This window comes from Scyliorhinus torazame, chromosome 8, assembly GCF_047496885.1.
Source record: "Scyliorhinus torazame isolate Kashiwa2021f chromosome 8, sScyTor2.1, whole genome shotgun sequence".
Classification (NCBI taxonomy): Eukaryota; Metazoa; Chordata; class Chondrichthyes; order Carcharhiniformes; family Scyliorhinidae; genus Scyliorhinus; species Scyliorhinus torazame.
The window spans coordinates 195,111,331-195,125,026 of record NC_092714.1 but is presented as its reverse complement, the minus strand read 5'-3'; the positions used below and the strand labels follow the sequence as shown (position 1 = coordinate 195,125,026).

The 13,696-nt window shown below is 47.9% G+C and overlaps 1 protein-coding gene across 2 annotated transcripts in view; it reads left to right on the top strand.

The window, feature by feature from the left end:
- Positions 1-13,455, top strand: part of LOC140428320 (protein-glutamine gamma-glutamyltransferase 2-like) — a 61,165-nt gene extending 47,710 nt beyond the window's left edge. For both annotated transcript variants that reach the window (XM_072514665.1, XM_072514664.1), the window contains exons 9-13: positions 252-494; positions 1,339-1,608; positions 4,135-4,295; positions 9,840-9,976; positions 12,284-13,455. In XM_072514665.1, coding sequence (XP_072370766.1) covers positions 252-494; positions 1,339-1,608; positions 4,135-4,295; positions 9,840-9,976; positions 12,284-12,434 — 962 coding nt within the window. In that variant the 3' untranslated portion in view covers positions 12,435-13,455. The remainder of the gene's footprint in view (positions 1-251; positions 495-1,338; positions 1,609-4,134; positions 4,296-9,839; positions 9,977-12,283) is intronic.
- Positions 13,456-13,696: the final 241 nt, after the last annotated feature.

Here is a 13,696-nt window from a genome sequence, read left to right as displayed (position 1 = left end):
CCTGGGCGCTGTGATGGCAGCAGTGCTAATCACAGTGCCACACTAATTGATTATAAATAGGATAAATGATGAAGTGGTTAGATACAATTCAATAATTGAATTGAAGAGTTCACCCAGTGTGAATGTGCATATGGTACATAATCTGTTTAAATATAGCACACAGACAATAGAAATAAGCCCTATACGTACCCGTTCAGTTCATTTCATGATAATCTCTTCAAATTCTCAATAATTTCCCTGTTTGCTTTCAGGAACTTACTGCTGTGGACCAGCTTCAGTAAATGCAATCAAAGAAGGGGAGGTGGAAATGAAATATGACGTCCCATTTGTTTTTGCTGAGGTAAATGCACATTGTGTGAATTGGCTCATTTTTGAAAATGGAGAGAAAATGAAAATCGATGTTGATGAATCACGTGTCGGCCACAAAATAAGCACAAAGAGCTGCGGTACCGATGAGCGTGAGGATATTACAAGCAATTACAAATATCCCGACGGTAAGAACAGAATTAATTCATGCAAAGTAAGAAAGGCAAATGTGTTTAATTTCTAATTGTATATAATACTGCTTAATGCAAAATAAGCAGGAGTTCAAAAATACTGTGCTGGGAGGAATTGTTAATGTATTGTTCATCGTGAATACAGGCAGAAAACTGACTATTTTAGGTATTATCTTTTATAATGAAGCAGGTTTAATAAATACACTCATGGTGTGGCATCCTTTGGGTAAGATTGATCATAATATCGTATACATTTCACATTGCGTTTGAGAGTGACCTGCTTCAGTCCATTGCTGGTCGTCCAAAAAAAAAATAAGTAGGAGGGAAAATTTTGGAATCCATTATTATGAAAATGATAACAAGACACTAAGAAAATCATGATGTGAATAGGTAGGATCAACATGGCCTTATGGAAAGGATAATATTTTTGAGAAATCTATTAGAGTTTTTTGAGCCAAGCAATAACAGGGCCGATAAAGGCAAACCAGTGGATGTAACACATTTGGATTTTCACAATGCTATCATTAAGATGCCACTCAAGTGTGTAAGGGACCTGGAAGGCTGGATAGATGATTTTACAGTGGTTAGGAATTAACTAAATTCATATAAAACAGGAAAATAAACTGCAGGCAGTTAGGTTTGGTGCAAACTGTGATCAGAATTTGGTCCACTTGCAGACCATATTTGAAATGGTTCAGCTTTAAATCAGCTGGTTAATTCATATTGAACAGTACTGACCATAAAACTGTCAGAAACACAGGTTATTAATGCACAGAATTATTAATACCAGCAAACTTACTCATTTTGGATGCAATAAAGCTCATTTGTTTTTGACTCCAAGGTTCCGTTCAGGAAGCAGATATTTTTGAAAAGGCTAACAGAACACAAAATATTCCAATAGCAGACAAGACACTTAATTTGTCTATGACCACCGATCTGCCTATTCACAATGGAAAACCATTTACTGTCTCACTGGTCGTCTCCAACAAGACTTCAAAGAAAAAGGTCTGCAGCGTCAACTTTTGGGCTAAGAAAAGAAGGTACCATGGAGTATCAGAGAACAAATGCATTAAGAAGCTTAAACAAGAGATCACTATTTCTCCCAATGAAGGTAATGAAAGTGATACTATGTTTAATCTGGAAATACTCAGAAGATCAGGCAGCAAATGTGGAGAGAGACACAGGCTTCACTGGCCAGATTTTCAAAGAGGTGCCAGGTACCTGATGTCCAATTGCCAGGTCTCAACTGTGTTGCTTATTTGATGCTGCTTTTAAATGTAAATGCTTTAATTTGGCAGGATGGGAGCATGGTGCCCAATTATTGGCATCGAGCAGCACCATGTGATGGAGGCCACCTGCTTGGGACCTGCAGCATAGGCAGGTGGTATCCATGATGGGGCCTGCTGCAGCCTTGCTGAAGAAAGAAGGCAGCTCCGCAGAGGGCAAACAGCCAAAGGATTGAGACAGAGTGCAAGTGCACAAAACTGGTGTGAAGTGTGGGACCTGATGCAGAATATCTATGTCGTTCTGCTGACCAGTCATCTGGTAAAGATAGAAACTTCAACATATGTTAAATGGGTTTTGTGGATAAACCCAAGTGCAGGCTACTTTCCCATTCTATTCTGGTTCTCCCCTGCACAACTGGAAACTGAATGTTGGCTGGGATGCTCCAAGCCTCCGCGCCAAATTCGTTCTCAGCGCCGGGGCGAAGAATGGGGCATCAGACCAGTGATCGGGTCCGACAGCGGGACCCGAACCTCTGGCGACCGGATAATCGGTGCCAAACGCGGCGTCGGTTGTGGGCCGTTAAAAGAGGCCCCTGCGGCGATTCTCTGTGGTCAACCAGCCGAGTTCCCGCCGGCGTGGTTCACGTATGGTTCCACCTGGCGGGAGCTTGGGTAGGGGGGGGGGCCTCCACGATGGCTAGGCCCATAATCGGGGGCCACCGATCGTCGGGTGCATGCTATCTGGGGGGACCTACCTTCTTCCGCGCCGGCCTACTGTGTAGATCCACCATGTCGCGCGGGGCCGCCGCATGCATGCGCTGACCCGCGGCCGGAAGTGCAGGGCCGTGTATCAGCAGCTGGAGCAGCGTAGAGCACTGCGTGAGCCACGGAATCGCTGGGCCAAGAGGCCCGTTGATGCTGGCGTGAAACACTCCAATGTGTACGCCGGCGTCAACACTTAGCCGTCATATTGAAGAATCCCGGGCAAGATTATCATTGTGCCTAAACCTTACCTAAATTTGTATCAGCTGCTCTTAATCACAACTGAAGCCTGCACTCCATTATCACAGAATTTGCAACATTAAAGTGGACCAGAGTGTTGAGCTTTTCAAACTCTCCATCAAAAATTTCAGTCCCTACCTGTACAACACAGGAGAGGAGCTTAATGGCCTATTAATTGGAGGTGAGCAGTTTCCCGCTCACTGCGATTCAGAGATGTCCCCTGTGACCATGAATTTTAAATTCTGTCCTCGCTAGGTACCACCAACAATATTATATATGGCTCATCTCACGTTTCAGTTCAATGATCTTCCATCATAACTAAAGAAATGTCATTGACATGAAATCTTAACTCTGTTTTTCTTTCCAAAGTTGCTACCAGACCTGCTGAATATTTTGGGAGCATTTTCTGTTTTCTGGGTTGAATTTAATGGAGCCTGCCAGAACAGGCGTGATATTTACTGGGGATGGAGAGGCGATAATCAATGGGAGCACCCGCTTCGATTCTTAGTCAGGAAAATGATCTGCAATTTAGTGGAGGGCAGGAAGGGCCTGACATGGGAATCCCTCCCGCTGTGGTAAATTGGGGTGGGGAAGTGACAGAGCATCGGTTGGGGTGGGAATGTGGGGGGCTGCACGACTGGAACTAAATTCCACCACTTTGCTTTGCATTAGGTTGTTTTCGTTGTTGCAATATGTGAGATTTTCCAGTCCCATCTGCCCTGGGACCAGAAATTCCCATGGAATTTGGGTTGTGCATCATATTTACTGTCCCGCCCATGATGATTCCCTCAACGCGCATGACCAGAGGATTTAGACCGAGATTGCTCTACCCGTGTCTGCATGGGTTTCCTCCGGGTGCTCCGACTTCCTCCCACAGTCCAAAGTGGAGATTTGGTTTAGCACAGGGCTATATCGCTGGCTTTGAAAGCAGACCAAGATAGGCCAGCAGCACGGTTCAATTCCCATACCAGCCTCCCCGAACAGGCGCCGGAATGTGGCGACTAGGGGCTTTGCACAGTAACTTCATTTGAAGCCTACTTGTGATAATAAGCGATTTTCATTTCATTTCATTTTCAGGTGGATTGGCCATGATCAATTGCCCTTTGTGTCCAAAAAAGCTTAGGTGGTGTTGCTGGATTACGGGGTTAGGGTGGAGGTGTAGGCTTAAGTAGGGTGCTCTTTCCAAGGGCCGGCGCAGACTCAATGGGCCGAATGGCTTCCTTCTGCACTGTAAATTCTATGATCTATGATCAAATATCCATCAGCGATGTCACCAGGTTCATAAGCATTGGGTACTGTGTTAAAATACTGTACTATATTTGTATTAATGTATCTCAAGATGTGAAATGATACATAAATATTATATATGTCAGTTTTGCAACCTTTTTTCCTTTCCTGATATTTTGCAGATATGAAAATCCCTGTGAAATTGGATTACAAAGAATATGGCATGTTCCCTGACATGTACAACCTAATTAAGCTGATATCTGTTGTAACTGATGTATCAACTGAAGAAAAAGCTTGTGCAATAAAAGACATTTCTCTGATCAACCCTAAATTAACAGTTAAGGTAATAGTGAACCTCACCTCATTCAATGTTCATGTTGGAAGCTAACACTGATTGTGGATTGATGGATTTATTTTCCCTTTTTCTTTTTATATTAGGGCAGACTGTAGACTGCGGTGACACATGTGTGCGCCAGGGTCAGGAAATCAGATCACTACTCACTTTGTAATCCAAAAGCAACAAATTGCACTTACTAGTGTCTTATGACATCATTAAACAATCCAAGGCTCTTCGCAAGAGAATTAGAAAGCAAAATCAAACACAGAGCCACTTTTGGTGATATTAGGCCAGATGGCCAAAAGCTTGGTGGAGGTAGAGTTTTAGGAGCATCTTAAAAGGAGTGGTGGAAAGATAGATAGGATTAAGGAGCAAAAGTCAGAGTTCTAGAGCCTTAGCTTCTGAAGGCATGGCTCCCGATGGCAGAGCAATTGAAACTGGAGAAACTGAAGTGGTCAGAATTAGAAGATTGCGGATATCTCGGAGGGCAATAGGCTTAAGGAAATTACAGAGATAAGGAAGATATGGGACATGGCGGGATACTCCGTCGGCTGATTCCAGCATTGCAAATTGCAATCAAGCAAAGAAAATTGAGGTCAGCGCCGGGCTCCCAATGGAACGCCATGTTCCGGTGAATGCAGTCGATGGACGCATGCACTGTGTCCGACACCCACCCTGGCACATTGCCCGCAGGGCAGACATCCCACCAGTGACACCATCAGCCAGCTCACTCCGCAGGACCACTGGCTGTGACCAAGCTCTGCCTGTCCACTGCGCCCCTGCCCCCATCCATCCTGCCCCAAGGCAAGTAGACATAACCGTTGCACCACACAAATGACCGACAGCACACTGCAGCCACGATCCCAACTGGTGCCCACCAGCCTGGCTGGGCTACATCCGTCGGCCCTACCAACATGCATGCCACCAAGCATGGCACCAGTCGGTGGTGCACTGCGCTCACATCACCCCCCACAACCTGGTAGCTCCCTGCTGGCGAGGTATCACACGGCCCACCTACGGAACACCCCCACGGTAGACCGCACAGGACAGGGGCCGCAGAGCATACCACTGGCCTGGGTATCACCAGATACCGGTTCCCTGCCAGCAGGGTTGGGCGGCAGGGTTAGAGGCCCCCCATTGCCCAGCACCGAGGGGGCCAGGGGTGTGGTGGAGAGGGCCAAGTGTCTGTGGGAGCGGCGGGGGTTAAGGGTAGGAAAGGCGGGGGGTGTGGGGGAGGGGGGGGGGGTGGTGGGGGGGGGAGGAGAAACAAGTGGGGGCAGGGGCAGCCGTGCAAGCCAGGGCCACCGTGCAGCCCATTGGACCTGGTTGGGCACAGGAGTACTCGCCATGCTAACATGTCTGCCCTTCAGCCCTGCAGATAATGGAGTTTGGTATCCAACTAGGAATGTTTGGCACCAGCCTGGCCGTGATGGCCCTTGCAGATGCACTGTGGTTGCATGAGCAAGAGCTGCTCGGGGAGGGCCCTGTTGAACTGGAGCCTATCCCAAAGTGGCAGGGAGGATGGAGAGCTGACCGCCCAACAGGCCGAGGAGGACATAGGATGGAGGCACTGCATCCTGTAAATACCAGCAGCGCCTGTCATTCGAGGACCTGCCAGACCGAGTGTGTCGCCAAACACTCCAGCTAACCAGGGCGACCATATCTGTCGGATTATGGCACACCAGGAACTGCAGGTTATGAAGGAGGACACACGCTCCTGGTAGCCGTCAAGGTGATGGTTGCCCTCAACCTTTATGCCACGGGGTCCTTCCAGGCGTTTAGTGGGGACCTGTCTGGGATCTCCCAGACCTCCGCGCATAGGTGCATCTGTGCTACGGAGGCCCTATATGCACGGGTGGGTCAATACATCAATCTCAATATGGACTGAGCCCACTAGCTTTCGCGGGCTGCGAGATCCGCTGCCACTGCTAGGATGCCCCAGGTCCATGGGGTGATCGATGACACACATATCCCCCTACGACCACGGCCGCATGAGGGGGAGCCCTTCAAAAACCCAATGAGCAGTTGGTGTGTGACTATCCCCTGCCCATCGTGCATGTCTGCGCCCGATACCCAGACAGCGTGCACAATGCGTCATCCTGGCACACTCGACGCTGCCCTTGGGTGAGAGGTTGTCTCTTGGGTGACAAGGGTCATTCGCTGCATTGTGGCTAATGATGACTATCTGGAGATCTTAGACCGATGCAGAGAACTGGTATAACGACGCGCATACAGAGACCAGGAGTGTCATGCAGCGGTGATTCGGTGTGCTGCGGGCGTGGATCAGATACTTGGACCACTCTGGAAGGACCATCCTGTACAGCCCTAGGCAGGTCTCCCACATTGTGGTGGCCTTTTGCATCTTCCTCAACATCACGCAGCATAGGGGCAACATACTGGAGGAGGACATTGAGCGGCAGGCCTTGTCTGACGAGGAGGATGCGGATGAGGGCTAGGATGGGTAGGGTATGGGAAGTCACAGGAGGCCGTACAGCATGTGCACCAGGGCCGCTGTGCATGGGACAACTTGATCTCCAGGTTCACCAACTAGTCAGCCTGGCCACCTGCAGGCCACCAAACATCTCGTCCCACCCTCACACGTCCCCTTCTGGCCAACCACCCCCTCCACTGCCCCTTCTCCCTGCACTCCACATACTGTCCTGTGATCTGAGCCCCTTGGCAGCCATCCTCTGGATGGGCCTGGCAATCTTACGGTTATCATAAGTGATGTGGTGCCGTCCTGTTCAGCCCATTGCCCATCGGATGTGCCAGGGACATGTGGGGGAGATTCAGAGGCGCTGATGTGGTCTGGCACCTGCTCTGAATCGGCATGGGCCCTATCACCTCCTCCTCCCTCGGGGTGCCCAATGGCCTCTGGGCTACTTCTTGGGACAGGGATGTGGCCGACACAAGCTCCGGGGGTTCCCCCGCCAACTGGCATTGTCTGGAAGCCTGATCTCATCGCGACCAGGGTCTTGATGCTGCGGTCACGGAGCACAGGGACTGCACCACCGTCCTCTGGAACTGTGCCACGTCCCTCTGGGACTGTGCCACATCACTCAGAGACTGGCTCAGACTAGCCAGTGCCAGGCCAATGCCCTCGACGCCCGCAGCTATGACCCATTGTGACTGGGCTAAGCTCTGGAGCGCCACTGCAATGTCCATGTGGCCCTGGTACATGGCTGCCTGTGACATGGTCGCCCTGTCCTGTGCCTTGGCCAACGCCCACTCTCAGAACGCCCCAAGCCTTGGACATCCTGACCCATGGCTGATATCTTTGCACCAAAGGCCTCCACTGCAGATGCCACCCATGTGATGTTGGCCTGGGTGGCATGCATGGTTGGCACGGCCTGCAGCTCCTCCAACAGCACCTGCAGGCACTGGATGGTTGCTGAGGCCCTCTCGTGTGTTCACTGGCTCTGTGCCTGCATCTCTAACATTGATGGGACTGTCCTTTCCAGTAGCCCGATGCTTGTCTGGCAGCAGCTAGTCCCAGGGTTGGACTGCCCTCAAACCGTCTGTTCCCTCAGGGTTTCTACCACCACCTGAGGTACTGCTGCATGTGTGTCATGCACACCAGAGAGTCTCCCTGTAACCCCTTCACTATGGTACCTAACCGAGCTGAGTGTTTCTGGGATGGTGGAGGCTGCTGGTGACTGCAGTGATGAGAAGACAGTGTTGTGCCCGGACAGGTGCTCCAGGGTGTTGCGCAGTTACGGCTGAGGGTGCGGGTCACCAGTAGATCCTGTCACGACGCCAGGTGATCCTGCAAGACAAAGGACAAGACGAATGGTTAGATCGCGGCTAGGTGTGATGTGAGGGGAGTGTTGGCACATGTGCCATTGGAACACCACAATTCATTAAGGGCTCATTTGAATCTCCAATGCCGACCTCCACCTCGGCAAGTGCCCGCTCTGCAACCCCACCGCCTCTGCTCTGCTGATGGTGAGGGGCCACAGGTCCAGTGCCTCCCCCCCCCCCCCCCTTCCGGCTCCTTCTGTTCCCTGTGGTTCTCCTGTGGGGGGGGGATAGATAATGCACAGTGTGAGGCACTTGAGTGTGTGATGCACAGGAGGGTTGCCCATCCTCACCCAGCACTGCCTATTGATCCACCTGGTGAATGCCTCATGGAGCTGGGGGGAAGGGGGGCAAGGGGGTTGATGGATTTTGCATTGTGTGGGGCAGGGGTGGTGCCAGGGGCATGGAGGTTGGGCTGGCTGCCCTGAGGATGTTGTGTAACATCTCCCTGGTGCTGGCGGTGAGGCCGACGGCGCTCACGGCCTCAGCCACCTGCGCCCAATCCAGGTTGACATCGGCCGGTGGCAGCCTCCTTCCCACCCTGGGGAGCAGGGAGTCTCACTTCTGCTCCATGGCATCCAGCGGTGTCCCCAGCCCTGCATCGACGAGCCTCAGTGCCGCTCTTCAGGGTGGCACTTTAGTGGCTGGAATAAGGGTGTGTGGCGAGTGAGTGCTTATATGTGGCTGCAGCTTGTCAGCCACTCGAGTGCCGATCCCAGCCCTGGCAAATCACATGTCGGCGTGCGTTGGAATTGCACTAGTTCCACGTGGCACCAGTCCTGGCCCATTAGCATGTTCTGAATGGCTCCGGGACCAGCAGGCCCATCTTGTCTGTAGAATACCCGCCATTCAGTTCCATCGTCAGCACTTAATCTCTTAAATGGAAAATCTCACCCGAAGGGTTTTGAAAACACGGATGAGCGTTTTACAATTGAGGTATTTCTTGACCAGGAGCCAATGTAAGTCAGCAAGCACCAAGGTGATGGATGAGCAGGGTTTGATGCAAAAGATTCAGGCAGAAGAGTTTTGTCCAACCTCAAATTTATGGCAGGCAGAATGTGGAAGACCAGGGAAGAGTGTGTTGGAATAGTTAATTCCATAGATTTAAAAAAATGGATGGATGTTTCAGTAACAGATGAACTGATGCAGGGACGGAGTCAGGTGAGATTTGTTGCAATTTGTGAGGCAGGCCTAAAACGTACTTGCAAAAAATGTATGATCGCATTCACTAATGCATTTAATGCCATGAAAATTTGAATGTTGCTTATACTTGTCCAATTTCTCATGGTTTATTATGGGACTAAGCCATGCGCTTATTTTCAATATGAAGTTTGCATAAAAAGAAAGATCTGTGTATAAATAGATCACCTGGTAGTTCAGATTTGCAAGACCAATTAGCTCATCTTACTTCGTCTGCCAAAAAAAAAAACTAAATTCCCCTCTTCGTGGGGAATCTTGCACACTTATTAATGACAAGAGCAGTGGAAATTTGGGATGGTATCTCCCAAACGGTTATGGATACAATGAGAATAGGAGCTGTCAAAACTGGGATAGTTTAGTGCTTGTTAAGGATATCGAGCATGGTCTTTGATACTCAGGAAGATATCTGGATATAAATCCCCAATGTGTAACCAAATATTGTGTCCTCGGTGAGCCGAATCTATAAAGTCACGTTATTATTAATCTTAGTGTTTCGATGGGAGTAAAGTGTCATTTTCAATATGTTAAAAAAAAACTGATTTATTTCATCAGATGATGAATTTCTCTGCTGTGCTGAATAAGAAAGTTCACATCGAAGTCAGCTTTCAGAACTCTTTTCCTGAAATTCTGAAGGAATGTGTCTTGACTCTTGAGGGGGCAGGTCTGATTGAAGGTGAAATGGAAGTGAAGTAAGTAGAGCCCCTTTGGAAAAGTACAGTGTTTGTGTTTGGTAATAAGCAAATATATCTCCAGCATCTGGCTACAAATGATCATGTCATACCTGAGTCAAGAGCAAATTGGCACAGGGTCAGTAAGATCCAAGAAGCGAATGTATAGCTCAGAGATTGATGTGCAGCCTTCCCTTCTCCCTGGTTGGAGCCCAAACATTTCCCTGCTGAAGTTCTTTGCAGAGGCGCACACTGGGCATTTCAATTCCAGTATTTATAATCTTCAGGCCTTTTTGAAGAGCGTGCGTGTTGGGTCCATGCCTCCCATTCCCCCAGTTAAGTCTGGTTCGGGATGGCCCAAGGATGGCTTTTTCCACTTGACTGCCAAATGCAGCGCTTAAGTGGACAGTTATTCACCCTCTGTCCCATGAGAAAATTAAATGTCCCAAAAATATTTGTAATCCACTTTACCTGGTCCAGTCATTTTCTTCATTTTTTCTGCCAAATCCCCGTGGCATTATTGTGCAAGTCTGGTCAAATGGCCAGGGGAGCATTTAACATATTTGGCACACCTTCCACACCAATTTCCTCAGAGCTACCCCAGCGAGCATCATTTCCCGCTCTGCTATTACCGCAGTGGAACTCATTGGATCGGTATAGTAGACTCCGAGTGAGGTCACTGCCTTATTGATAATTGATAACATAACTTGATATATTCAGCAAATGTGAAAGATGTAGCTGACTCATTTTCAGCATTGTTGGAGATTCCTGTCTTTGAGACATGGAGTGGAATTTAATAAGGATGGGCTGGGGTCGAGGGGTAGGGGGTGGTAATGCTGACCAAAGCTTGTTGGACCACCACCAAACAAATCTTCAGGTGCCCCGAGGGAGTTAAGACCCAAATTGAAAGTGGGAAACTGTTGTATGGAAAAATTATTGCCTGTGACTAGAGGGAGCCTTCTACCCTCCTCCACAGGGCTGACCATGTTAGGGGGTAAGAACAAATTTAACACTTTGAAGCTTATTTGGTACACTGCACGTGGTTTATGTATGCAGCTCACGCTATTTAAGAATAGCATGGACCCTGCAGAGGGCAGTGTTGAACTTAACATTTGGAGTTGAGACAGGTGAATAGAATCGTTAAAAATTAGAAATTATTTTCTTTTGTTGTTCAGTGAATTTTCTTCATTAGTAAAGAAAACGTTAGAAATTACCAACCGTTCCCTTCCTCTCTGCTGTTCCAGTTCAGTGTTGAACTTGATAACGCAAAACATCAGGCTGAAGGACCTTTAGGGTTAGGGTTAGGGTTAGGGTAGTGCTAACCCTAACCCTAACACTCTAGGAAAACTATTGGCCGATTGTTTTGTACATTTTTTTCTTTCATGAGATGTGGGCATCGCTGGCAAAGCCAGCATTTGTTGCCCATCCCTAATTGCCCCTGAACTGAACATTTCAGAGGTCAGCTAAGAGTCAACCACTTTGCTGCAGGTTGGAGTCACATGTAGGCCAGACCAGATAAGGATTCCAGATTTCCTTCCCTAGGTGGCATTAGTAAAGCATATGGGTCTTTACGACATTCAGTGATAGTTTCGTGATCACCATTAGACCAGATTTATAGACCTGAATTTTTGGGATAGTGAGCACTCGGGCCTGTCCTCCTGGGAGTCTTCATGTAACCCATCCCTGCTGACCCCAACAGACCCCAAACAGTCATTTTACACTCAGTTGAGCATTGATTGGCAGCAGGTGGGCATTGCAGAGCTGTCAGCCAATCAGATTGGCAGACAACTCTCCAGCCTTTCCAGGCATAGTGCTGCAATGGCCAGAAGAGGTACTGCAGTGCTGTGCCTAAACCTGAGTCCTGGGACCACACTTCAAGTAAGTACTGGACAATCCCAGGGGCAGGACGGGAGAGGATGCCCTGGGGGCCGAAAAGGGGGTGGCCTTGGTGTTGGGATGTAGGCTGGTGTGGACAGAAGGACGAGAGCTCCCAACTGGTGCCGGCCAGCTTAGAAATTGAAGTTGGGTGGGGCAATCATTAATTCAGGCATGGGCAGGCTTCCCTCCTGAGGCTCTGCCTGCTCCACTGTGAAATTGCGCCTCGGTCTGGCCGGGAGGAATGCTGGAGAGAACCCCGTGCATGCAATGTTACACCCCCTGCCTCAGAACCTCAGAGCCAGCCCTGGGAGAAGGGGAGCGGGGGGTGGGGGTTGCGGGTGAGGAGTGTAACATTCTGCCCATAATTCCAGGTTTACTGATTGTATTAGCAATTTTACAATCCTTGTCTTAAAATTCTAAGAACTTTTCCTCATTATTTCTTCCCCTCAGTGTTCCCAATGTGGCAGTGAATGAATTAGCAAAAATAAAGTGTACCTTTACTCCTTACAAGACGGGGTTGAAGAAACTATTGTTGGATTTTGACTGTGACAAACTACGAGATGTAAAAGGATTCTTGAACATCACAGTCCAAGAAAAATAGAGAACAGAAGAAGCCTGAAAAAGAGCTTTCCCTATTTCTGAATCGAAGGGATAGTCGTTAAGAGATGCATTAACTGCTTACATTTTCACATAATCATTACATATTGCAATCAGGGTGTTTGATTAAATATACTTTTTGTTTAGTTACAAATTCTAATCAATTTTAATACTGCACTTTTTGGGTGTGTCACAAGTTTGAGGTTTAGAAGATTGTTACATTTTTTCTGCAGCATTAAACGTAGGATAAATAAAGGGGGTCATATAGCCTGGCACCTGCCTGACAGTCAGTTTGGGTGACTTGCTTGTCGGAAATCAAAGGAGGGGAATGTTTTATTGGGAAGAAGGGACTGGGTATTTATGGTTGGATAGAACCTGAATTTCCCAAAGTTGTAAATTGTGGCACTGTAAACTATTGTTTATTTCCATGATTAAAAGGAGTTGGGATCAAAGTTGTCCAAGTGGCATTTCTACCTGAATGCGAGGTTGCCACAGGGCAGGGAAATCATTTTTGTGATCTGGCAACAGACAAATCTGTGAACATCACAGGCAGACAGCAGTTTTGTGTTGGGGTGCAGCTACTAGAGAGGCAAACGGCAGAAGATAGAGTGAACCAGTCCTGCACCTGAAGCAGAGAAAATACTGACTCTATTGTTGGTGAGATAGAATGCAGGTGGCAGGACAAGCTCAAATTGAAGAGACCAAAGTTTGTGGTCATTCAAGGGAGGCTGGCATCTTCGCTTGGCTTGAGCTGGAGGGAAGGAATTTAACCCTCACAGTAAAAGTCAGTCTTGGGATTAGATGTTACCTTGCCGGGAATGTTAAAAAGGAAACCCATCGGAAGCTGGGAGTAACTTTGAATTGTTTACCAAAACAACGGCAATTTTGTGGAGTGTGCGAGGGGTCGTATGTAGAAACCTCACTTTTTGTAGTTTAAAGTGTAAGTTGCCAACAAAAAAAATAGTATGTAATCAATAGTGTTTTCTCAGTCATTTATTACAATAAACACTTTTTAAAATTTGAAATCTTGTAGTGTTATTATTTCAGGTAGCAGCTAGAATTTTGAATCTATTTTTCAAAGTTATTGGTCTCTACGGAGATTGTAATAAATGAATGTTCTGTCCCCAGAGGATTTAGGAGAACATTTTAATTCATTTGGAAAGAAAAATCTTTCTTCAAACTGCATGGGGAGGAGTGAGCGATTAAAGCCTCATAAAACAATACAAATGATATATGAGTTTTCAGCTTACATACTATGCTGAGGCT